This window comes from Emys orbicularis, chromosome 5, assembly GCF_028017835.1.
Source record: "Emys orbicularis isolate rEmyOrb1 chromosome 5, rEmyOrb1.hap1, whole genome shotgun sequence".
NCBI classification, from domain to species: Eukaryota; Metazoa; Chordata; order Testudines; family Emydidae; genus Emys; species Emys orbicularis.
Window position 1 is genome coordinate 8,331,574 of NC_088687.1, and position 27,637 is coordinate 8,359,210.

General features: G+C 43.7%; 1 protein-coding gene across 5 annotated transcripts in view; it reads right to left on the reverse strand.

Annotated features, from left to right (window-relative positions):
• Positions 1-27,637, reverse strand: part of EPHA5 (EPH receptor A5) — a 309,701-nt gene that overhangs the window by 78,884 nt on the left and 203,180 nt on the right. For all 5 annotated transcript variants that reach the window (XM_065404779.1, XM_065404782.1, XM_065404780.1 and 2 more), the window contains exons 5-6: positions 19,955-20,079; positions 11,573-11,732 (exon numbers count right to left, since the gene is read on the reverse strand). In XM_065404779.1, the coding sequence (XP_065260851.1) occupies positions 11,573-11,732; positions 19,955-20,079 (285 nt within the window). The remainder of the gene's footprint in view (positions 1-11,572; positions 11,733-19,954; positions 20,080-27,637) is intronic.

The following is a 27,637-nucleotide window of genomic DNA, read 5'->3' on the forward strand; positions in this document are numbered from 1 at the left end:
AGGGGTCACAGTGGACGAGAAGCTGGATATGAGTAAACAGTGTGCTCTTGTTGCCAAGAAGGCTAACGGCATTTTGGGCTGTATAAGTAGGGGCATTGCCAGCAGATCGAGGAACGTGATCGTTCCCCTTTATTTGACATTGGTGAGTCCTCATCTGGAGTACTGTGTCCAGTTTTGGGCCCCACACTATAAGAAAATTTAATATCCCCGTGGCAGGAAAAACACCACAGTGGTCCAACACTGTAGCATTTAATTTCAGAAAGGGGAACTACACAAAACTGAGGTTAGTTAAACAGAAATTAAAGGGTACAGTGCCAAAAGTGAAATCTCTACAAGTTGCGTGGATAATTTTTAAAGACACCATAATAGAGGCTCAACTTAAATGTATACCCCAAATTAAAAGAAACATAGAAAGAGAATGAAAAAAGAGCCATTGTGGCTAAACAACAAAGTAAAAGAAGCAGTGAGAGGCAAAAAGGGATCCTTTAAAAAGTGGAAGTTAAATCCTAGTGAGGAAAATAGAAAGGAGCATAAACACTGGCAAATGAAGTGTAAAAATACAATTAGGAAGGCCAAAAAAGAATTTGAGGAACAGTTAGCCAAAGACTCCAAAAGTAATAGCAAATTTTTTTTTAAGTATATCAGAAGCAGGAAGCCTGCTAAACAACCAGAGGGGCCACTGGACGAGTGAGGTGCTAAAGGAGCACTCAAGGACGATAAGGCCATTGCGGAGAAAATAAACGAATTCTTTGCATCGGTCTTAACGGCTGAGGATGTGAGGGAGATTCCAAAACCTGAGTCATTCTTTTTAGGTGACAGATCTGAGGAACTGTCCCAGATTGAGGTATCAGTAGGGGAGGTTTTGGAACAAATTGATAAATTAAACAGCAATAAGTCACCAGGACCAGATGGTATTCACCCAAGAGTTCTGAAGGTGCTCAAATGTGAAATTCCAGAACTAACAACTGTAGTCTGTAATCTATCATTTAAATCCGCTTCTGTACCAGATGACTGGAGGATAGCTAATGTGACGCCAATTTTTAAAAAGGGCTCCAGAGGTGATCCCGGCAATTTACAGGCCTGTAAGCCTGACTTCACTACCGGGCAAACTGGTTGAAACTATATAACGAACAATATTGTCAGACATATAGGTGAACATAATTTGTTGAGGAAGAGTCATCATGGTTTTAGTAAAGGGAAATCATGCCTCACCAATCTACTAGAATTTTTTGAAGGGGGTCAACAAGCATGTGGACCAAGAGGATCTTGTGGATATAGTGTACTTAGATTTTCAGAAAGCCTTTGACAAGGTCCCTCATCAAAGGCTCTTACGCAAAGTAAGCTGCCACGGGATAAGAGGGAAGGTGCTCTCATGGATTGGTAACTGGTTAAAAGATAGGAAATAAAGGGTAGGTATAAATGGTCAGTTTTCAGAGTGGAGAGAGGTAAATAGTGGTGTCCCCCAGGAGTCTGTTCTGGTTCCAGTCCTATTCAACATATTCATAAATCATCTGGAAAGTGAGGTGGCAAAATTTGCAGATGATACAAAAATTCTAAAGATAGTTAAGACCCAGGCAGACTGTGAAGAGCTACAAAAGGATCTCTCAAAACTGGGTGACTGGGCAACAAAATGGCAGATGAAATTTAATGTTGATAAATGCAAAGTAATGCACATTGGAAAGCATAATCCCAACTATACATATAAAATGATGGGGTCTAAATTAGCTGTTACTACTCAAGAAAGAGATCTTTGAGTCATTGTGAATAGTTCTCTGAAAACATCCACTCAATGTGCAGCGGCAGTCAAAAAAGCAAACAGAATGCTGGGAATAATTAAGAAAGGGATAAATAATAGGGCAGAAAATATCATGTTGCCTCTATATAAATCCATGGTACACCCACATCTTGAAAACTGCGTGAAGATGTGGTCGCCCCATCTCAAAAAAGATATATTGGAATTGGAAAAGGTTCAGAAAAGGGCAACAAAAATGATTAGGGGTATGGAACAGCTTCCGTATGAGGAGAGATTAATAAGACTGGGACTTTTCAGCTTGGAAAAGAGACAGCTAAGGGGAGATATGATTGAGGTCTATAAAATCATGACTAGTGTAGAGAGAGTAGATAAGGAAGTGTTGTTTACTACTCATAACACAAGAACTAGGGCGTCACCTAATGAAATTAATAGGCAGCAGGTTTAAAACAAATAAAAGGAAATATTTCTTCACACCATGCACAGTTAGCCTGAGGAACTCCTTGCCAGAGGATGTTGTGAAGGCCAAGACCATAACAGGGTTCAAAAAAGATCTAGATAAATTCATGGAGGATGGGTCCATCAATGGCTATTAGCCAGGATGGGCAGGAATGGTGTCCCTAGCCTCTGTTTGCCAGAAGCTGGGTATGAGCGACGGGATGGATCACTTGGTGATTACCTGTTCTGTTCATTCCCTCTGGGGTACCTGGCACTGGCCACTGTCAGAAGACAGGATACTGGGTTAGATGGACCTTTGGTCTGACTCAGTAGGGCCATTCTTATGTTTGTAATGACAAGCTCATGCGAAAACAACAACTGTAGCACATAATTATGTTCTCTTCTTGCTATTATCTATAAGGTGTATTTTGGTGAGGCTAACGATGGATATCTTTAACCTTTACATTTCTCTGACCAGCAGCTCCTTGGAGTCTTCCTTATTCAGAGTTAACACTTTCCATGTTCCAATACGTACAAAACCCCATCCAGTAGATTAATTTTTATAGGTCCCGAATCAGGTTGATCCGAAGCAAACACAGTAGCGGCTTTCATAGCCGTTGGGTTGGGTGGGGGATTGCTAATTCCATCTGATGTAGGCCTGGGTCTTGCAGAAAAACGAAAGAATCTAGGGTGGGCTTCACCTGCTCCAAGCAGGTTGGCGCCACCCTGTCTGGTGTGTTTAGTGCAAGATAGTTGGGCTGACTACTGGGAGTATGGTTGAGACAACTGGTGGAATACCACGCCTGAAGCTGCTCTTATGAACTCCCTTCTCACCAATTAAATTTGAATTGACAACCTATGTTAAGGCCTAAAGATGATATAATCTTTTTAAATCATTTAAATTAAATACAAAGAACATTACTAAAAGAATACATGTTTGCTGCTGAAGTTTTAAAGAAAGTTAAACCACCTGGGACTAGAGTTTGTTGAAATGCTAAACCACCTTTTGACAGCAGTAGTCTCTTCGGCAGGTGCAGAGAATATTTTCTTCATTTTGGTTCATTCAACTAGTTCGTTCAAGGTTAAGAAGACATTTGGGAGTTGAAAAAGAAGGAAAGTTTCTTTTCCTCTTCCCATTTATGAATTAAAAACAAGGTATGATAGGATGAAGTCTACTACTTCTAAAATCTTGGACATAGTGACCAAAACATTTAGTTTTGTTTACTAACTACAGATAATACTGTAGTTAATACTTTTGTTTAATAAATCAGTTGTAAATACAAAACATATTTTGATAAACTCTTTGATAATTTTTTTTTCTTATATATCCAGCACACTTAGGGTGTTTTTATTGAATAAAAAAATTGTTTTTGAATTTCCATTCACCCAGAGATTGATACAAATCACAAGTAAAAAAATTAATAATCCTTTAGTTAGTAAATAAATAAATAGGATATCTCCATTAATTTATTTATTTTTATCTCCTAGAACTGGAAGGGACCTTGAAAGGTCATCAAGTCTAGCCCCCTGCCTTCACTAGCAGGACCAAGTACTGATTTTGCTCCAGATCCCTAAGTGGCCCCCTCAAGGATTGAACTCTCAACCCTGGGTTTAGCAGGCCAATGCTCAAACCACTGAGCTATCCCTCCCCCCAATACATCATTTTGTTACATAATAAAGATGTAAAAATTGCAAATCTGAATAAATGTATGTTGAGCTATATAATTGCTTAAATAAATGTGTATAGATATAGTGTATCCTCCTAGTTAGCAAAATGAAGCACCTAATTTAGTGCAAAGGTTATATTTAGTGGCAAAATCAGTGTTTTATTGGCTCAACCAATGAAACTCAACCCTTCTTTAAGAAAATAATTAAAAACTACAAATGCAAAACATGATTAAAATCAATTCTTTAAATCAAGGTTTTCTGCTTGCTGATTTAAATCATGATTGAAATCAGTGATTTAAATCAATCCACCCTGATTAAGTTCGGAAACTATTCTGCTTCTGCAGCAAATATTATGAAGCAGCTGCCGCTCCATAGTTGAGGTTCAATTGGTTGCATCCATTATAAATCCAATTTGGTATCCGCTTTCCTCAAACCCGTAGAAAAGTCTCATCTGTCTCAAAATTTGAATTTTGTGTCTGGAACAGAGGTAGAATTTTTCTAAAATATTTGAAGTGAATTGGACAAAGGTTTTCTGAATCTTGTGGATAAGGGAGAAGCTGTGGATGTGGTATACCTAGACTTTAGTAAGGCATTTGATACGGTCTCGCATGATATTCTTATCGACAAACTAGGCAAATACAATTTAGATGGGGCTACTATAAGGTGGGTGCATAACTGGCTGGATAACCGTACTCAGAGAGTTGTTATTAATGGTTCCCAATCCTGCTGGAAAGGCATAACGAGTGGGGTTCCGCAGGGGTCTGTTTTGGGACCGGCTCTGTTCAATATCTTCATTAACGACTTAGATATTGGCATAGAAAGTACGCTTATTAAGTTTGCGGATGATACCAAACTGGGAGGGATTGCAACTGCTTTGGAGGACAGGGTCATAATTCAAAATGATCTGGACAAATTGGAGAAATGGTCTGAGTTAAACAGGATGAAGTTTAACAAAGACAAATGCAAAGTGCTCCACTTAGGAAGAAAAAATCAGTTTCACACATACAGAATGGGAAGAGACTGTCTAGGAAGGAGTACGGCAGAAAGGGATCTAGGGGTTATAGTGGACCACAAGCTAAATATGAGTCAACAGTGTGATGCTGTTGCAAAAAAAAGCAAACATGATTCTGGGATGTATTAACAGGTGTGTTGTGAGCAAGACACGAGAAGTCATTCTTCCGCTCTACTCTGCGCTGGTTAGGCCTCAACTGGAGTATTGTGTCCAGTTCTGGGCACCACATTTCAAGAAAGATGTGGAGAAATTGGAGAGGGTCCAGAGAAGAGCAACAAGAATGATTAAAGGTCTTGAGAACATAACCTATGAAGGAAGGCTGAAAGAATTGGGTTTGTTTAGTTTGGAAAAGAGAAGACTGAGAGGGGACATGATAGCAGTTTTCAGGTATCTAAAAGGGTGTCCTATGGAGGAGGGAGAAAACTTGTTCACCTTAGCCTCTGAGGATAGAACAAGAAGCAATGGGCTTAAACTGCAGCAAGGGAGGTCTAGATTGGACATTAGGAAAAAGTTCCTAACTGTCAGGGTGGTTAAACCCTGGAATAAATTGCCTAGGGAGGTTGTGGAATCTCCATCTCTGGAGATATTTAAGAGTAGGTTAGATAAATGTCTATCAGGGATGGTCTAGACCGTATTTGGTCCTGCCATGCGGGCAGGGGACTGGACTCGATGACCTCTCGAGGTCCCTTCCAGTCCTAGAATCTATGAATCTATGAATCTATAAGAAGGATGTGGAAAAATTGCAGAGAGTCCAGTGGAGGACAACAAAAATGATTAGGGGTGTGGAGCACATGACTCATGAGGAGAGGCTGAGGGAACTGGGATTGTTTAGTCTCCAGAAGAGAAGGATGAGGGGGGATTTGATAGCTGCTTTCAACTACCTGAAGGGGGGTTCCAAAGAGGATGGAGCTCGGCTGTTCTCAGTGGTGGCAGATGACAGAACAAGGAGCAATGGTCTCAAGTTGCAGTGGGGGAAGTCTAGGTTGGATATTAGGAAACACTATTTCACTAAGAGGGTGGTGAAGCACTGGAATGGGTTACCTAGGGAGGTGGTGGAATCTCCTTCCTTAGAGGTTTTTAAGGCCCGGCTTGACAAAGCCCTGGCTGGGATGATTTAGTTGGGAATTGGTCCTGCTTTGAGCAGGGGGTTGGACTAGATGACCTCCTGAGGTCCCTTCCAACCCTGATATTCTATGATTCTATGAAAGCTTGATAACCGTTAAACAATAGCATATGTCAAAATATACAAAGTAAATATCCTTACATCAAATTCTAAGAAGTTCTCCAGCAGCATTTTCCTGACTCTGATTTCACTGGTCATAGATGGAAACATGCTCTGTCGGTTTGTGTGTACGGTGAGATCAACGTTTACCGACATTCACCGATAAGAATCTAAACCTTCCCAGTCTAATTTTAAGACAATCACATAATTTTTGGGAACTCTTGGGGTTGGCAGTACTGCAAACTGGGTCGAAAAAGTGCTTTCCACTGTGCCTTGAAGAAGGGAGGAGCTGAAGCAGAGGTAACTATGCCCCTTAATTTCAAGGGCAGGGGATATTGGCATGTAGAGGTCTCCTCGGGACATGGCTGTTCTGGGGAGGCAGGGTCAGACTCTCAGTTATTTTGGGTGATGGGCTTCATTACAACCACAAGTAGGGTATGACATGGGGGACATATTAGCACTTCCCCCCAAAGGATCAGCAGAAATTGACTGCACAGTCAAGCAGGCCTTCAATTAAAAGATGGAAGGGGAAGTGAGTCCTTAATTTTATGGAAGCTATAAAATAATTGAATAAGGCCCAATATTAAATGTTAAAAAAACCCATAATGTATTAAACATCGATTTTGCAATGGGTTTCCAAGTAGCACTTTATATGGTAACTCTCTCATTGGCAATTCATTACATATAGTAGGGCCCAGCTAAAGTACAGTCGATGATTTCATAATGATTGGGCCAGAACATTAAATCTTTATTGTCTAACTACTCAAAACCTACACCATCACCTAGAGATTTTACTAGCATCACAAATGTATAGCAGTTCCATTTGTAATTTTATTACTACTTGCTGGGGGATGGAGAAATAAGGCCAAGTTTGCTGGGAGATGTTGGGGGCTCCCAGGCAGCAGGGGAGAGCTAAAATGTTAGGAATCATAGCAGATTAGGGTTGGAAGAGACCTCAGGAGGTCATCTAGTCCAACCCCCTGCTCAAAGCAGGACCAACCCCAACTAAAGGGGATGAATAGCAGAGAGAGGGAGACCTGCATGGTGGGGGAGAGGCAGGGGTGGGGTGTAACTGCAGTGGAGGGCTGGAGAGCTAGGTGTATGAGGGGGAAAGGGAGCCAGGCTGCTGGAGGGACAAGACAGTTAGCACCAGTAGATTTGAACGTAAAACCCTCATTTAAAATTAATTCAGACCAGGATGTGCCCCCACTGCCCTCTTGCCCTGTCGCTAATATCTGCAAGTTGACAACATTTGGCTTAAAAGCTGCAAATAACCATGCTGAGTTTATTGCACTGACCACTGTAGGGCCCAATCCTGCAAACCTTTGACTGGCCCATAGCAGAGTCACTGGAGTGACAGGTGACAGGAAGTATGACCCGTGGCAATCGCAGAATCCTGTCCGTAAAAACTAAGGGTTGCATTGGGAGGGGAAGCAGAGAAGCTGCCAGATGTTCTGCGTTACAAGGAGCCCTGTTGGCAGATGGCAGGATTCCAAACTGCTGGCTAACATTGCCCAGGTGGGACATTCATTGCTGTTCCATTCAGCTGGAACACACTGCTCAGTACTAGCGCTGGCAGCTTCTGTTGGCACACTCTAGCCAGCCAGCCCTACTCCTTTCCCACACAAATCAAACCTCTTTAGCGTGTGATACACACTGCAGGCTGGTAGCAGCTCGTCTCTCCCAGTGCTCCTGAGTGCTATGGACGGACGTACACTAGCCACTCAGTGTGAGAGCGGCTAAGATTGTGTGCAAAATAGGGCCTGCCAATGCACTTTCCCCCATGTGCCCCAGTCAGAGCAAGAGCAGGGCTTCCCTTTCACATGTCTATCGAAAGTATACGGCATCAGCTAGAGCTCTGCTTCCTGCACGGCGTGACCAAGATTAAAACACAGGCCTGGGAGCTGCCAGTCTGAATTGTATTCCTGGCTCTACCACACACTCCCACTGGTTTCAATGGGAGTTAGGCACCTAAATGTCTTTGAGGACCCGTGTCATAGGGCTTTTTCCAAAGCCCACTGAAGTCAATGGAGCTGCAGTTGAGCAAAACATTTAAGCACATGCTTAAAACCCATCCCTATTCTGCAAAGTTTTTAAGCGTGTGCTTAAGTCCCACGTAAGTCAATTCTGAAGTGCTTTGCTGCATAGGAATGCAATGCTGAATTGGAGCCATTCCATTGACTTCAGCGAGATTTGTATCAGACCCTTAATCTTTGTGCCTCAGTTTCTCTAGCGGCAAAATGGGAATATTCAAACAGGGGGTTTTGCAAAAATCAATTAATTAATTAATGGTTGTAAAGTACTTTGAAACGTTATGATGCTATGCCCTGTAAAATATTATTATTATTGTTTTGAGAGCTACAATGACTATTTCCAAGATTTCCATGATAAGTCGTTCAAAACTATCATTATTTTGGCTTGTGATATTAGGTCATGGTGGCAATGGACCAAATGTGCAATAAGTGCCACTATATTACTTATTAATATTCTGAAACATGATTACTGAACTACTCTAAATTAGAAACTTTTCTACTGCATCCAGACCTTGCCTATCATAATACAGAATTATTTTCCAGCATAATATGGTTTGGTTTCTACTTATAGGACATGATTATAGTGGTTAATGCAATAAGAAATACATTAAATAGAAAAGTCTTATTGCATTAATGTTTGCATCACTATGGTATTTGCACTATGTTAGCTTTGCCACTGACTCCAGAGCTAGGAGTGAAAGGTAACTCTCATTGACATGACAACATTGTATCTTTTTTAAAGACCTGATGATGACTTTTAAATGAACCAAGGAAGCAGTAATTAAATAGCTGATGAATGTAAATTTATAAGGAAAACATACAGCATGACTTGCTATTCACCAAAGGAATGAACCGAATATTACAATGATGAAACCTCTCTTGCATACAAATAGCATACAAGATTAATAAATGTCACTTGTACAAATTGAAATAGGTACACAGAGGACATATTTTATGACAGTGAAAATTATCACCGACGCCACTGCAAAGAATAGGTAAGCCAGGGACAAAAAGTATTTCTCCATCATAGTCTATAAAAACAATTGAGGCTATGACTACACTGCACTTTTATCAGTAACATTTTTGTCAGTCTGGGGTGTAAAAAAACACACCCCTGGCTAGCTGTGCACTATATTAAAGTGCTTAGGACTTTGTCTACATGGCAAACAGCTTAAAACGGATCCTTTAAATATAATCAGGGCCCACACACTCCACAGTTCCATGGAATTCACTCCTGCCACAGAATTACGCTCTGGAATCTGAGCTTCTATTTAAAAAAAATGTTTTCAACCCTTATGGTTGCTTGAAAACGTGAACTGGTGCAAAGTGACGCAGTGTCATCCACCTGAGCATGCAGGCAGCCTGAATCAGCTGCTCTATGACTTTGCTCCTATGGAATTTAGCATCTATCCACTGTGCCACCGAAGTAAGCATTTCCTCAGAGAATTTGCCATTTTGCTGCAGTCAGATGCCCTGCACTTTGTTTTCTATGTCCTTGCCCTCCTTGGACCTGGCTGCATTTGCCTCTTGCTCTCCAGCTAGAAGGGGGAGTTAACGGGGCTACAGGGCATGCTTCCTGCACCATTACATCAAGCCAGGCAGCAGGGGGGGTGTTTGTGGGTGGGGAGTGGGGGTAAAGGGTATTTCATGGCTTTAAATTAGTCTATTTAACTGGCTATGAATTTACACAATGGCATCTCTAAATACGCACCAACAGATTTAAGTCCCAATCCTGCAAACATGCAAGTGTGACCCTTAAGCACATGTGTTGCTCCATTGAAGTTATGCTAAAAGTTAAGTGTGTGTGTAAAGTGTATATAGGAGTGAGTCCTTAATAGGCCAAATTTTGCCCTCTATTATATCTGTACTATTATTACTGTGAGAATTTTGATACCACCTGGGAACCTCAGTCATGGATCAGGGCCCTGTTGGGCTAGGTGCTGTACAAACACAGAACAAAATACCGCTTAAGTCAATAGGGCTCTACCAGAGGGCAGAAAATAGCCCAAGGAAATTATCTGTCATTCGCGCTCAGGACATAATCTTCAAATGCTCAAACTTTAGATACTCAGAAACATTTTTTATAAACCAAACAAAATAATTAATCTTCAGGGAGAACTTTTCCCTGCCCCAGGCCAAGGCTCACATTTCAGACCTTTTGTTATAGCCCTTCCAAAAAAAAAAAAAAAAGGTTTTGCTTGATTACGTTGTTGTTGTAAGTGGTAAACTGCATCTTTTCACTTTCAGTAAACTCAAAAGCACATGAAAGGATTCCTCCTCTCCTAACCAACCCTCCCTCTCCCCTAAATTTCAGATCAAAAGGTGACATTTTGGAAAAGTTAGGAGCACTGGGATGGGGTTGGAAACTGTTTTTGCAACCTTAACTACAGTGCTTGCTGCAGAAGGATTCTAATGTTCAATGATCTCTTTGATGTCAAAGCTCTTTCTCTTATAGATGCACCACAAGTGATGTTGGGAGGTTTTTCTATTAGAACCTTTTACTAGCAATACACTCAGAAGATATTTAAGAGATGTCTCAGAATCCTCCACATACCACATTAAGAGGTGTACAACAGTACAAGAGCCTGGTGAAATATATGCCAGCCTCCAGGGCCGGTGCAAGGAAGTTTCGCGCCCTAGGTGAAACTTCCACCTTGCGCCCCCCTCCCCAGCCCTGCGGCAGCTCCCCCCCCCCCCCCGAGGCACCCCCACAGCAGCTCCCCATCCCCCCAGCCCAGGGAGCCGTGCGGCACCTCCCCACCCCAGCTCACCTCTGCTCCGCCTCCTCCCCGAGCACGCCGCCCTTGCTCTAATTCTCCTCCCCTCCCAGGCTTGCGGCGCCAAACAGCTGAATGGCGCTGCAAGCCTGGGAGGCGGGAGAATTGGAGCGGCGACCGCGCGCTCGGGGAGGGGGCGTAGGAATGCTGTAAGAAAAATTGGGGGCACCGCTTTTTGGTGCCCCCAAATCTTGGTGCCTTAGGCAACCGCCTAGTTTTCCTTAATGGTAGCACCGGCCCTGCCAGCCTCCCTTCAGCCCTGGCACTAACTTTCAAGGGTTCCACAGGAAATTCCCGACTATGGGAAGAAGAATGCAGTAAAAACCCAAAGACACAGTAATGAGTAAATGGCAACATTTCAATGCAAGGGAGACAGCAGTAAACAGACATTTTCTGACCAGCAAGCTTCATACATTTCCTAAGTTTGAAGACTTCCTGACTTTTCATCTCCCTCTAGACTAAATGAAATGAGGAAACAGGGACCAATATATGTTCACCTGTCCAACCCGCAGCAATGCCATGACTGATACTTCTTCACTAAATGGATCAGGTCAAAGAGAGAAAGAGGATGATAGGGAGACTGACAGAGTCCCTTGCAAAGATATTGATCCACTAACTCTTTTCTGGTAATCATTTCGGAGACATGAGCTGACAGTAATTAAAATGACTTACACACTGGGCTGGTTTCAAACTCAAATCTTCGACTGAAGCCACCATACCCTGCTGCCGTGCGCGCTCGGATTTGGAAGATATATGTTGACGCTGGTTTCAAGCCATCCACCGTGATCTTCGTCTCTTTCGATTTGATGATGGTGTAGCTGGTCTCTTGATCCTATCCCCCCCACAAAAAATGCAGAGTTCAAGCATGTAAACAAAAACACTAGCAAAATACAAATTGCTAATTAACACAGCAGCAATAGTACTAATAATGACTATACCAACATGTTTAGAAAGAATGACTGAACATGTATTAATGAGACTCTCTACCCCACAAAAATCTATATGAAGACTACATACTGCAAAGACATGGGGTCCAATTCTCCATTGCCAGTCACTTTATATAGTCATTTTACTCTAGAGTGAAGTGGATGTAAAATATAAAAGGTCAGGAATTTTTCCATAAAATGGTGGGTTTTTTTAACTGGATAATGATGATTTGTTGAAACCGAATCCTTCTCTGGTCCAGGATGGAATTTCTGATTTTGGCCAGAGAACATGAGAGACGTCCATCCCCCAGAATAGCCAATAGCCCAGTGGTTAGGGCACCCTCTCTGGCCCAATAAGAACAAAATAATGACTTTACTGGGTCAGATCAATGGTCCATCTAGCCTAGTGTCCTGTCTTTTGACAGTGGCCAATGCCAGGTGCTTCAGAGGGAATGAACAGAACAGGGGAATTATCAAGTGATTCCTCCCCTGTCATCCAGTCCCAGCTTCTGGCCCTCAGAGGCTAGGGACATTCCGAGCATGTTGTTGCATCCCTGCCCATCCTGGCTAATAGCCATTGATGGACCTATCCTCCATTAACTTATCTAGTCTTTTTTGAATCCTGTTATAGTTTTGGCCTTTACAACATCCCCTGGCAACAAGTTCCACCAGTTGAATGGATATTTAATTATTTGTCCAAAAGTGGAAGACCTCAAGTGGGACAAAGAGACTGACACTTTCTATATACAGCAGGGACTTGAACCTGGGTCTCCTATGTCCCAGGGAAGTGCCCTAACCAATGGGGTGACTCTCTCTCTCTCTCTCTCTCATCAGTATTTTTTTTCCCCCACAAAAATTTCCAAGGTCAAATTTTCATTCTGATGCAGAATTTAAACAAAAATCAAAACCTCACAATTGTTTATGAAACAGAAGTCTTGTTTTCTGGTCAAACACCACTGACTCAGGACATCACATTTGAAATCCACTTTGCACAAGTGTCAAGCACAACCTGAAGGGCCTGATCCTCATTTCCACTCAAGCCACTTTACACGGCTCTGGCAGCGCAAAGAGACCACAAAGTGAGCATAGGTTATATCTACACTGCCAGAACAGTGTAACTAAAAATCAGGGCCAACGTGTAGGGAGATGGAAAAATCAGTCCCTGATTCACACTAAGGCCACTTTCCATCTTTCTGGCAATATAAAGATGCCTTAAAGTGAGCCCCTTTATATGACACAGTGTACCTTGCCAGTGGCCTTAGTGAAAATGAAAATCAGCGCTATTATCTAGATTTTATGCTTGGTTAGAAATACTAACCAAAAATACTAAAAAACAAATACACACAAACAGATATAGGTATCTACACACACACACATATTATATACAGATCTAACGAGACACACACTTTTTTGTGTGTGGTGAGGACCCTTTAAATAAATTTGCTGAAATAATTCTGCAAGTAAATACGTTTTTAGTGTAAATGAGCAGTTTGTGGTCGTCTTTGATTTAACATCAGACTCAAATGTTTGGTAATTGCTGCTAGAAATATTTACTTACTAAACAATCAGCATCCGATCATGTAAATTAAGGGCAACAGCGTTGAAAACAGTTTTGTTTTTTAATCACTATCTCCCTTCAGATCTCCATAATGGCATTTTAAGATGATAAACATGATTTCGAGGCAGATCTTTTAAGGGCTGATCCAAAGTCACTTGAAGTCAATGGGCGTCTGTCACAGGATGGCTGACCTTTAAGGGGAGTTGGTCCGAGCCTTACCTGTGACCGATCAAGTGAGTGCAAATGCCAGCAAGTATGAGGGAGTTGTGGGAGGAAGTGGTGCACTCCTGTGGCTGGGCCTAAGAGAGGGAGCAGGGCATGGGTAAGGAATGGCTTCTAGGTCCCTGCAGCCTGTTCAGGGAATAGCTTTGCTTGGTGTTACTTTCTGAGTCTGATGTTCAAAGAAGACAACAGTGCCTTGAAAGAAAGGCTGGGCAGACTTTGGACATGGTATTAGTCCTTCCTGGGCTGAGGGAGACAGTCCACCAGCCCCACTGACTTTAATGAGCTGTGGATCAAGCACCCGAGTGATCACCAGAAAACTCCAAACTTATGGTACTCCATTTTCTAATTAAACCATGGGAAATCTGCCTGCCCAGCTAATGGGTCTGGGTTGGACAAAAAATGGAAAAAGCTGTTCTGTTTACTTTTAGGACATGATTTCTTTTAAAGGAATGTGATTCAAGCCTTAATTTTCTCCGACTCTCAAGACAAATCATTCTTATAACATGGGGACATGCTTTCTTAATTTATTATTGTACAGGGCTGTATGGCAAGAGAATGCAAATTAAGTTAATGACAAACGAGAAGTGCTAAGGATGACATAGCAATTAGCTGAATGAATAGTGGGGAAAATGGGATGTTAATATTAGTTCAAATTCTGACTTGCATTTCAATCCGATTACATTCACAACTCATTCATGTTTGCTTTCTGCAAACTTTTGAGTGCATGAGCTTTATTATTGAAAATACCAAGCTTCAATATTAGCCAAAAGCAAATTTCAAACTATATATTCAGTTTTATAATTTACATTTATATTGTTTAGTTACATGAAAAACCTAGCCTCCAATTCAGCAAGGCATTTAGACACATACCTCACTTTAAGCTTCTCCATACTCCCTTTGAAGTCAATGGGACTACACACATGTGGAAAGCTAAGCACATGCTTAAGTATGTTGTGGATTCAGTGCCCCAGTCAGATAACAGAAACAATACCACATGACTTATGTAAATGACCAAGACAGTGTGAACTATGAAAGGTTGCAACAGCTACTTATGAACGATTTGCAGATTAAGAACTATTTGATGAAGACATTTGAGAATAATTTGAATAAAACTGTTGTGATCTATTTAAAGACAATTTGCAAACACAACAAAAGAAAAAAATAATCATGCATTTTTCATTGTTAATTACTGGCTCGTCATTCATAGTAATGACAGTAGGTTAAAACATTGGAGATCATTTACCCTAGTCTAGTCAAAGGCAAGTGCAAAATGTACCGTAGCGTAACGTTTGTGAGCAATGTAACAAAAGAATGAATGGTTGTTTATTTCAAGCAAAGACAAATTCTAGTTCCTCGCTTCATATCTCATCACAATATCACCATTTTGAAATAGCTACATTTCCAATGCCGAGGAAAGTTCAATTTCAATCAACACTTCAAAAATAATAGGGACACTTCAAATGTGCACACAAATCTTAAAGCACTTCATCTACTGAATATGGAGACAAAGAAGGTGAATAATACTTCAGAGCAAATCTTTCCTGGAACTATGCCTAAATCAAAAGAAATTGATCAACCAAAAGTCTTCTCTCTCTGCAATGTCAGTGTTACTTGGACTCACTGGAGCAGTGGTATTGGATCCCCTCCTGAAGTGCATTGCACACCCCCTGGCAGCCCTGCGAAGCTGAGACACAATCCCTCCCCAGAGTTTCCCATAGCATGTGCCAGCCCCGCTCTGCCCCAGAGAAGAGCTATACCCAACAGTACAATCCAGCCCGATGTTCCGACTGCCCATTGCATGCCTTATAAAGTAATCCAGGACAAAGGGAGAAACCTGGGCTGGCACATATGGACAAATTAAACTGAGAGTCAGCTTTTCAAAAGGTTTCAGCACCCTGAAGCTCTCACTGAAAACCACTGGGTACTGAGCGAAAATGTGACCCCACTTGTGTATGTTGAGTACTTTAGAAAATCTGTCCCTGAGAGGTTCATTGGGGGAGGGGGTGGAGATAATAAAAAAATGGGGTTATTTTATACTGAAAACATGACTTTTGGTGTATGTGCATTTTGGCACATGAACTACATTGTAGTTGTGAACTAACCGGTTTATTTTCAATGCAGTGTATTAGCGCCCAGAATAAAACATTGTTCTCTCCTTTTATGGGAACAACTGACTTGAATCTTTTTGAAAAAAATGGAGCAAAAATCCATTCACCTGAAGCTCTGTTAAAGGAATTCCAAAGATGCAGTAGGCATCAGTATCAGCAAAGGGCTTTCTGGGTGAAAACTATGTTCTAAGCACGCTAACTACATCATTGCCGCACCCTGTTGTGCCTACGTATTTAAGAAACTTTGGCATATTTCACTGTTACTTGACTGATTGTTGCTGAATGTCCTAGGGATCTCTAGGGTGGGAGGGAGCGAGGGGGGGGAACAGTTGTGCAGCTGACTGTATCAGCTATGGCCTCACACAGCATAGATTCTGTGGACAATGGCAGCACAGCTGGTTTGCTGGAGAACAATCAGTGAAAGGGTTAAAGGTCAACCTTCTCGTTTTTACTGTTCTCTAAACACAGCTTTTTGAATTCATCTAATGTAATTTACGCAATTTGAGAAATATAACCACAATTACAAGGCTTCTCTTGTGTGATACATTCTTACGTTCTATTTCACTAACCATCCAAATTTAGCAGTGGGCATACATTTCGCATACACGGCTCTAAAATGAATTAAGTCTTTTCCAAGGGATTAAGGACCCAATCCTGGAAGGAGCTGAGTAGGACTGGTCTCAATTTTTCTGTTAATTTTTTTTTTTCAACAGAAAACTGGGTTTTCAACTAAAGTTATTTTTTTTGGTGAAAAGTGCTTTCTGCGGAAAGTTTTGATTTTTCATTAAAAAAAAAAACAAACAAACAAATGCTCCAAAACCAAAATATCTTTTTTTCAGATGAAAACTGAAATATTTTTATTTGGCTATTTACCATGGTGCCTCATGGGAGTTGTAGTTTGGTTTCCTCTTGTCCCCTCTTCTTCTCTGTGGGCTGAGCTCCCCAGCCAGACTTTATCTCCCATGATTCACCATGGCTGGGGCTCCCTTGATGTATCAGAGGGGAGACTGTGGTGCATCATGGGAGATGTATTCTGACCAAGGAGCCTGGCCTATAGAAAAGAATGGGAGAGTGAGGAACCTGAACTACAACTCCCACAAAAGGGGCATTTCAGAATCAAAACTTTTTTTTTTTAGATTATTTCACCAAATAGTTGGAATTTTCCATGGGAAACCCCCCTCCCTAATTTTCCAACCAGCTCGGAGGCCAGGCACCCTCAGCACTTGTTGACTTCATTGGGAATTGAGGACATTCAGCAATTAATAGGATTATATTTTATATGATTAACTCCTGTTGTTGTTTCTAGGAATTGTAAATCTCACACAGCCTTGAAAATTACTATATAGCATGGTCAAGATTTACAAAAGTAACTAGTGATTTTGAGTGCTTCCATGTTTGGATTCTTAACTTGAGACACTTTTAAAGGTCCTGATTTTCAGAGGTTGGGTGCACAGCATTTTTTGAAAACTGGACCCTTTTAAGGTGTCCCAGGTTGTGCATCCAAAATCACTAGTCACTTTTGAAAATCCTGGCTTGGGTGCATAACTCTCCCACATCATTCACACAATTGTATTTGTTATAATGTTTATTGTAATGTCTTAATTTTTTTAAAAAGTAAAGAATAAATAACATTGTGTAAAAGAGGTTTGACACTTATGAACTAATCAAATATGTACAAATATTAGTAATCTGTTAAACATTTTATTCATTTGATGGCCAAATGCAATTGGATTGGTCAAACCAGGTGAGAGGGATGATGAAATATATGGTACTAATACCTATTATATAGCACTTTTCACCAGTAGATCTCAAAGTGCTTTACAAAGGAAGGTAGTATTATGATCCCCTTTTTACAAATGAGGAAACTGAAGCACAAAGAGGGGGAAGTGATTTGCCCAAGGTCACCCAGCAGACCAGTGGCAGAGCCAGAAACAAAACTCAGACCTCCTGAGTCCCAGTCCAGTGCTTGGTCCATGAGGCCACACTGTTACCCTACTCTCTGGTCAACATTTCTGGGAGCCAAAATCTACTGTCTGTATGGATGAACAGATTTCCATCTCAGACATCTGGACTTGGTTCTGCCCTTCCGAACCCCTCATTTCCCTCCCCTTCTGCTCCACAGAACCCATCCTTTTTCGCTTGTCAACAATACTGGCTACTTCCCTCCCTCCCAGGCTAACATGTCACAAGGTGAAAAAGCCTCTTCCTCTGAATTGGTGGTGTATTCCTCTTGGAAGCAAGTTTCTGTTAGCACCGGCAGTGCCCCAGAATCTTTTTTTCCAGCCAAAACTTAGATTCACCCTCTTTCCCTGCCAGAACTCCTGAGCTTCACTGAATGTAAACTTAGCACAGCTGAGGATTGAGCCCTGTGAACCTACAATATTTTCATCCTTCCTCAAGCAATCTGTCCTGGATAAATGGCATTTGGGGGCAGGTGGGTGGCTGGTACTGGCACTCTGGGTGGGACACAGGGTGTTGTGTATGTATTGTGAGCAGTGAACTGCTAATAGCAAAAGAATCAAACGTCCAATTTAGCTCAACACTGACAAGTTCAGACTCTCATTTGCAGTTTATCCAAATTCTTTGTGTTTAGAAAACCGGGCTAGGAGTTTCCTCAAACCCAGCATCCTTGGGAGATGTGAGATATATCCTATTCCAGCCAGGTAAGAAGCACCAGAAAAGCCTTGCTCAGTGGGTTTATTGGGGCCCAGAGGCACTGGAACAAGAGGACTATGCAAAAGAAAACAAACATCCCAAACTTTCTGGAAAGCACAAAAAGGTTCCAGTTGGAGATTTGGACAAACACTCAGGGGGTGCCGACTTTATCCAAACGAATGTGCCTGTCCCGAATGACATGGAAAGTTGTCCTGATTCTTAGCACCTTGAGCCACTGTTTATTTTGAAGACCCAGGGCTAAAATTCTGCCCTCAGACCCAGGGAAGCAATTCCAACTGAAGTCAATGGGAGCTGCATGCACTTCCGGGGGCACAACTTGTCCCTAAATGTCTTGGGCCAGGTACTGATGTCCCTACTCAGGACCAGATTCTGGCTGGCCTTCATGTGGGCGCAGAGCACAAATGAACCTTCCCCACCTTGTGCTGCCCAGGCCAGTGCAAGCAGATTTGAAGGCCCTGTGCTCTGGGTCACTCCCTCTGTTGCACTGGAAAACTGAGCTGGCCTGCTTGCGTAAGGTAGTAGGTTGCACCCCATGAAAGAGAGGGTTGTGGGGATGCTGCTTCTATCAGCAGACATCCTGCCTTTCTGAGACTGGAAGCTCCCTGGTGCTCTCCTTGGAGCATGGCAGCTCCGCTCTGCCCCAAGGATGAGGACATGCCTACGTGGTGCAATGACACTCCCCATTTTTAAGTGTTTTGTATATTACCATAGTGCCTAGATGCTCCCAGCCAGAGCAGGGCCCCATTGTGCCAGGCCCTATGTACACACACACACCCCACAAGAGACAGTCCCTGCCCCAAAGAGCTCACGCTCTAAACGAACAAGACAGATGAAGTGAGGAAGGGGAAACAGAGGAAGAGAGAGGGGAAGGAACTTGCCCAAGGTCAATCCTCTGTCCTTACTCTGACAAGCCTCCTATGGACTTCAGCAAGAACTCTGCCTGAAGGAAGATTGCCTAGGGCTTCAGGATGTGGCCCCCTACACTGGAAGTCCCTTGGGGTAGGGACTCTTTTTGTTCTGACTTTGTACCATGCCTACCACAATGGTGTCCTGGGTCCTGGTGTCCTGGAGCTCCTAGGTGCTACCATAATGCAAATAAATCGTAACCACCACCACCTATTGCAGAGACACAATCAGAACACCAACATGCCCTGGCAGATGGTTCGATGAGCACTGGAATCAATGCCAGCTGATCCTTAAAACCAAAGCTGAAGTGTAAAATTAAAAGACTGGGGATTGCCCGATGCTCTTAGTGAGAAGACGGATGCTAGTTCCCAAGCTCCTTTGATTCATAACAAATTAGTATACTTTAATTTAATGTGATAAGACTGGAGATGAAACTGACATGCAGTTTTAATGTATTTGTTCAACAGAAGTGGCACACTAATGGAAAACAACACACACATTTGAAGTCTTCCTAATCATTTACTGCAGAATCAATCTGACATTGATTTATGCATAAAATTGCTTCATTCCCTTCCACACATAGGATAATTATAACTAAAAGAGAAGGACAGCAAAGAGAAGTTACTTAGGATGCTTTGCAATCAGTCAGTCACACCTTTTCAAAATATTTGATTTCATACTCCAGGATGATGCCGTTGGGTCGATCCGGCTCCTGCCAGGAAAGGGAGATGCTATTTTTAGCTATCTTTCCTTTTTTCACAATACTGATTGGAGAAGGTGCTGCAAGACAAGAGAAAAACAAAACAAACAAGATGATAGTTAGTGGGACAGTATCTTGTTTCCTAATTTAAATTCAACATTGCATATGCTACTACGTATAGTCCACTGATGTAAATCAGTGTAGTGTACGCGGACTTCAATGTGGATTTATATCAGTTGGGATCTGGGCCTTTGGCCTCAATGGAACTATGTGATTTTCACTAAGTGAGGCACTGATCCCATTGATGATTTCTGATGAATTCTGAACTGTGGTCTCAGTCCAGCTGCTGTTACAAAAACTTAGTGTTGTTTTCAAAGAATTGTTATGCGGTAATTTACATAAAGCTTTAAATAAATATTTTCTGATAAAATGCCCAGGAGGAGCTCAAATTAAACCAGGGCAGGGAACCCTTTTAAAATAAAAGTCACATCCTCAGTTGGCATGATTTGACATAGCTCCACTGAAGCGAATGGAGTTACACTGATTTTCAACAGCTGAAGATCTGGACCAAACCCACCAACATAAGAAGACTCCAATTCAGCCCCACACGTGCTGGAAATAGGGGTGCCGCTGCACCCCCTGGCTTGAAGTGGCTTCCATTATATACAGTTTGGTTCAATGTATCTCAGCACCCCCACTGTACAAATTGTTCCAGCACCACTGTTGAGCACAATGCTAAGCTATAAGCTACAGCAGCAGTTCCCACACCAAACCCACAGCCTGCTCCTGGTGGCAACGAGGTTACATACTGCAAGCTTCCTGTCACCGTGAAGGAATTCACTTTACAACGTATTGAAATGTTCAGAAGAGGATCTCAGGACTGCTCGGTTGCCTGAAGTGGGGCTGTGACGCGTCTCTGTGTCAGTCTATAATGCTTGTCTGTGTCGGTGATGCCAGGGAGAGGAGCAGTGCAAGACGCACAGCCATACAGCCTTTAGAGCCGGGGTGGGCAAACTGTTTGGCCTGAGGGCCGCAACGGGTTTTGTAAATTGTATGGAGGGCCGGTTAGGGGAGGCGGTCGTGGCCCGGCCCCCACTCCCTCTCCCCCCCACCGGGAACCCTGCCCCATCCACACATCCACGCTCCCTGTCCCCTGACTGCCCCCGGACCTCCACTGCCCCATCCAACCCCTCCTCTCATTCCTGACGGCCCCCCCGGCACCTGCCCCATCCAACCACCCCTTCTCCCTGTCCCCTGACTGCCCCCTGCTGCCCCATCCAACTCCCCTCTTTCCTGACTGCCCCCTCAGGACTCCTGCCCCCATTCAACTCCCTGTTCCCCCCCCGACCCCTATCCACACCCCCGCCCCCGACCAACACCAAAATTCCCTCCCCTCTATCCAAACCCCCTGCTCCCTGCCCCCTTACCGCGCTGCCTGGAGAACTGGTGGCTGGAGCCGGGCCACGCCACCGCCACCATGCAGCACAGAGCACCGGGTCAGGCCAGGCTCTTCAGCTGTGTTGCCCCAGGAGCTCACAGCCCCACTGCCCAGAGCATTGCGCCGGCAGCGGGGGAAGGGGAACAGCGGGGGAAGGGGCCGGGGCTAGCCTCCCCGGCCAGGAGTTTGGGGGCCGGGCAGGACGGGCCCGCGGGCCATAGTTTGCCCATCTCTGCTTTAGAGGAAGGGTAGGAAGAAGGCTGTGGCAGATCAAATGGGAAGGCAAAGGAGAGTCAGCTGGAAGCATTAGGAGGAAGAGAGTGAGAAGGTCTGACAAGCTAAGAGGCTGGGTAAGGCAGAGCAGGAGAGATTGTCAAAATTCAACGGTTTCCGAAGGAAAAGAAAAAGGGAGGGCGTTCGTTTCACAAAATGCTCACAAAGAAAATCCATCCCATTATCTAGCCAGCTCTAGCAACTGGCAAGATCCAGAGTGTGGAGGTGGTTGCTTAGAGGCATCAGAAGTGACACACAAGTGAGCCCAGGAGTCTATGAGAGAGGAGGAGTACTGCTGCATGGCCAGGCAGATGGCAGGGCGCGGGGAGGAGAGAGAGAATTTGCAGCAGGGCAAGTCAATGTGGGCACAGTACCTCTGCCAGAGCTCCCCACCAGTGCGGGCATCAGGACTGGGGGCAGCAGGTGCTGGGGGCAGCTAGGGGTTGGCAGTGTTGTTCAGTGTAGATAATGATTCAAGGAAATTTCACACCCCTGGAGGCCACTGAAGTACTTTAAAAATCAGCGTTTGTTTGGAGTTTAAATTTGCTGTCAACGCCGCATGTGGAAGGAAAGTCAGCACGGGGCGACGGTGCCTTATTTTTCAAAATGATTGGTGTTATTTCAAGCCAGGGAACACCTCTATCGACCTGTCTGCTGATCCACCTGTTGTACCTAGCTAACCTCAAACTTTATAACACAGCCGTCTCCTCTGTATCCGAGTCTGCTTTACTGCCGTGTGGTTACTGAGACAGTGTGTTCTCCGGCTTTGCTCGCAGGCCGTTGGGATGGATACATGGCGCCTGATCATTTAAGTTCTATTTTTTCATATATTTTCATCCTCACTAAATTTGCCTCTGTAGGGGACATCGTAGGTTCTCTGTCCAGAAGAGCTCCAGAAACAATGGGCAAGTTTGGGATGTCTCCAGGAATGCACTCGGGGCTTGTCTTTACTGCACTGTTAGATCCAGCTAGGAAGGCGTCTCCCCTGTTAGTCTAGCCTGAGTGACGACAGCCACACAGGCAGCACGGTGATTGTATTAGTAGTACAGAGGAGCGTCGTCGGCCCTGCACCAGCAGCGCTCCAGCTGCAACTTGTACCCCTCAAAGGGTCAGGGTAACTTGAGTTTAAAGCTTCCCTTCAGTCAAGCTAGAGATGGGTGTGTGTGGAAAGGAGTCAGGTTAGCAGCAACACGTACGTTATGCCTCCAGGTAACACTGCCGCGAAGATAAACCCGGAGACACCAACAGGGCAGTGTGCTGCGCTGGGAGTCTAGCTAAGCACGTGGAGGCTGATTCTTGGGTCCACTCCAGCCCCTTTGGGCTGCCCTGGCAGCTGTCACCTAGGGGTGGCAGGAAATGGGGTTGGCATTCAATAAGTCACTTGGCTCATTAGTCAGTACTGACTTAGGGTATGCCTGCATGCACTGCAATCGAAAACCCCGCAGCAGCAAATCTCAGAGCCCAGATCACCTGACTTGGGCTCACAGGGCACAGGCTGCAGTCCAAGCGCTGAGACCCTCCCCGGGTTTCAGAGCGTCGGCTCCAGCCTGAGCCGAATGTCTACACAGCCTGAGTCAGCTGACGTGGGCTCGGAGACTCACTGCTGCAGGTTTTTCTATTGCAATGCAGACAGTGTCCTGGCAGAAAGAGCCCGTGCCCTGTGCTAGCATAGGCACTACTGCGCACTGGTTAAAATCACTCCATCTGTTGCTCCCGAGGCAGCTAAACGTCAGTGTGAATACCATGGCTGGCGTTAGAATCTTTACCATTTCCTTGTTTTTCTAATTGACATTGCTGAGATGATACCCTGGATGCCACAGTAACATCAATTCCTTGCAAATGGAAATTGTAACGGTTTTAATGGTGACCGCTAGGCAGCAAGCCCAGTGTACGGTTTGTATATTGGACTTTGTGCTGGCCTTTGAGAACCTGCAGAATTAAAGGAACTATATAATTTTACTATTCAGCCTTCCCAGGCAATTTGCTATCTTTCCAGCTCACACATGCATTGCAAATATATCTGATGGTTCATTTTCAACTCAGAGACCTAAACAACTTTTAAAGTTACGCTTTTTACAACCGCTACCGGCTCCCTCGCAGAACGTCCTGTGGAAAATAAAACGTGGTGCTTGTATTGCTCTCCTGAGTCCCTGGTGCGTCTGCGCAGAGCTGACTGGGGCTGTAGCGGTCTCCAGGGATCACTGATAGAAATTCGGAAGGGAGCCAGAAAGCGAACGATGATGCACAAGCTAAATAATGCCAGTGTTTTTCAAATCGATGGCAAATCCCACAGGTCTAAAAATGACAACGAGGAGATATGAGAGCATCGGGGCAACACACGTCTGTCTACGTACCTATAAGACTCCTCGTTGTTTTTGTAGGTACCTATATGAACTCCATAGCTCATCTCAATTGATTGGCCTCTTACAGTTGGTATGGCTACTTCCACCTTTTCATGTTCTCTGTATGTATAAATAGCTTCTTGTTGTATGTTCCAGTCTATGCATCCGATAAAGTGAGCTGTAGCCCACGAAAGCTTATGCTCAAATAAATGTTAGTCTCTAAGGTGCCACAAGTACTCCAGTTCTTTTTCCATTACCACAGTATTTGAGAACCTCACACAACAATGCGTTTATCCTCACAACACCCCTGTGAAGTAGGAGGACGACGCTTACCCCATTTCACCCATCAGGGCGTAACATACGCAAAGACTATGTGACTTGCCCAAGGCAGAGCAGTGAATTGAACCTTTCCGCCCTGCTTCACCTGAAGCTGGCATCCTACCCACCATACCATCCTTTCTTTTGTAGCTGAGATTGCGTATCTTCTCCATTCAGCTCTGCATCTCTCCCCGCCGCCCATCAAACAAATAGCATTTTGCGTTTGCTGTACAAATGATAATCCTCAATTCAAACATATTTTATCTTCCAAAATTTCACTGAACCATAAAAATATTACTTTTTGTAGGCAAGAGGAACTAATTGACACGCTACCAAAAAAAAAAAAATCCCAGTTAAATAACGAAGACAACAAACAAACTCATTTTGCCAACTCCGATCTTCAGCCAGAAGGAATATGGGAAACCTTCCAAATGTTTATTCCTGGATTGGACACCGTTGGCAAGCTTGTGTTTTAAAATCAGGACCCTAAATCTGAACCTCTTCCAGGTAAACATATTCACCTGCTGTTTACTAATCTCTCACCCCTTTGGCTTTCTGAGGACACTGTAGAATACTACTCTTTCCCGCATGGTCTTTTCTGAAGAGCAGGCCTCAGCTTCACAGTCATAGCACACACTCCAGGGTGCCCAGAATTGAACTGCTGAGGGGGGTATAAGCCAGAGAGGTGTGAAAGGCCTTGAACCTGTAAACAGTTTAATTGATTCTAAGACCAGAAAGGACCACTATCATCATTCAATCTGCCCTCCTGCATAACCAAGCTATAGAATGTCACCATTTACATCAAGCCCATATCTGATGGTTGAGCTACAGCATCCCATTTTGATTTAAAGAATTCAAGTGATGAGACCCCCACCTGACACATGAGAGTGCCTCTCTTGAGTTAAATAGGACTCTTCTGCTTGTGCAAGTGGGGCTTACGCTGGCTCTCACCCCTAGGGCTAGCTTGTGTATTATCCATCCAAGCACCTCAGAAGTTGGAACTCCGAGAAGCACAATACCTCCCAGAGGACCTGGGCTGCATGGGGAATGGGGGAGTAATTTACTACAGCTGTTTTCAGGGTGCAGGCTACTCCCTGTCTTTGTGCAACCAGCCAGGCACGGAAAGGGGAGAGAGGAGGGAGATGCCATGGTTTTGTCTACACCTTCCTTCCTTTCTATCCACTTGCTTCCTTGACAGCCCATCTGGCATGCAGCCCCCGCCCAGCCCCCAGCAGCTCTGATCTGGACAGCCCCAACACAGATGCACAAGGCATGGAGGGGAAGGGGGGGGGAGAATCCTTCCTCATAAACTCTTCTGCAGCCACATTATGGCTAGTGCTGTTCTTTTGATGGATTTACATCATCACACAGGAATCTCCGTTGATACTGATCTCCCTCCTCCCCCGACATGTGAATGACAGGGTGTGACGTATCAGACTCAGACGTGTGAATGTGACATGTGAGTTGTGTGCATGTGAGACGTGTGTGTGTGTGTGTGTGTGTGTGTGTGTGTGTGTGTGTGTGTGTGTGTGTGTTGAGGGGAAATATTAGCCAATAGAGAGGGGGAAGTGGTGAATTCTCACACAATAGGAAGAAGTTGCTCAGAGCAGGCTCCTCTCATGATCCACATGAAATTGAGAGCTTAAGGAGGCCAAGCTGTCTCCTCAGCCATTGAGGAGCTGGTCACACAATCAACACCTCCCTTTGGGAAATGGTGTGTTTGGAAACAACTGGGCCAAAACATAACTCGTTCTTTACTTTTCTTCTCTCGGCTTCTCCCCAGATCTGGGGATCAAGGGCTGTGCCTACAGAGTCTCAAAGGGCATCAGGAGTAGCCAACGTGATCTTTAAGAGACTGTAACCTTTGCGACGTGTTTATGTCCCTTTACACTGCTTTGCACTTTCAAAGTTACCGTCACAAAAAGGAAGGCTGTGGAACATATGTTTAAAAATAAAAGAGAGAGAAATCTGAGATTATTTCTTGAGTTTGTACCCTAACCCTAACAAATCAGGGAAACATCAGGCCATAAGCTTTACAGGGCATGTTCTGCAGCTCAGCTGAATTTCAGCTCTTCTTTTCTGTGTCCATGCATCTCAAGCCTTCCACCAGAAGACAAAACCTCAGTAGAAGCGACTTAGCATCAAGAATGCTTTACTAGATAAAAGACCTTTCATTTGCTATGTGGTAGATTTTCTAATTTGTCAAAGAGATATAGGAGTGCAGGTCCCATTAAAACAATGCAGCTTGTGCTCTTCAATCCCATCAACACTTTGGAAAATCTCCCGCTAAGATCTTAAAGGCAGTTCAGTACATCTCCTATAGCACAGAAATCAGTACACCAATCTCCTTTCTGAGAACATGTGTAACAGAAAATGTACCAGCCCTGTCCAATTATAGAGAAAAATAAACATTGCATGGGTATAGTAATAAGTATGTTCAAATTACTGTGCAAACACTAATCCTCACCATGACACTGGGAGGGGGAGGGAGGGGTATGTTTATCTCTATTTTAATAATATGAAAACAAAAGTGGAGTTGAAGCATCTTGCCCAAGGCCATGCAATCCAGTGGAAGAGCCAGGATTAAACTTCATAAGCATCTCAAGTGGCCAAGTGGATAATGTGCTCAACTGCAATCCCAAAGGTCATGGGTTTGAGTCTTGCTCAAACTTGCACTGAAAGACCAGCTTCAAAGTAGGGTCCAGTCTATGGGGTTAGGGAAGCCAAAAGGAGTCCGATGTGATGCTAGCCACATCACCTCCTTGTGTACCATTGGCTATGGAAACTGCCTGCTGAACCACCTGGCTCAGGGCAGACTTTGACTTCTTTGAGTGTCTCACTTCTAATGCCATATTGGCCTTAAGACATAGCTCTGACTTTGCAATTTGTCTTTACTTTGTAAGCTTACAAACTTTAATTTCTGGCTGCATAAGTAGCCCACATGTTCAGCTGCAGCCAGGCAGAATGCTGTACTCTACCGGGAAAGAGAAGCAAGATAAGAAAATGGTTGGAAAGTGAACTCCCAAAGTAAATTAGAGAGGCAGTAACTGTATCCATTTTGGATCTTCTTCCTAAGAAGTGTTAAAGTGTAATCATGAGATAAAGACCAATTAAGTATATTTAATCAATCCCAGTGGTGCTGGAATGATGCCGCAGCTACTCTGCATCCTCAATACATTGAAGTTACAATGTTCTGAAAGTATTAAGTATTTTAGAGTTTTCTTTATCAAACAAAATGTAATTCAATCTGAGCCGTCAGACAAAGTC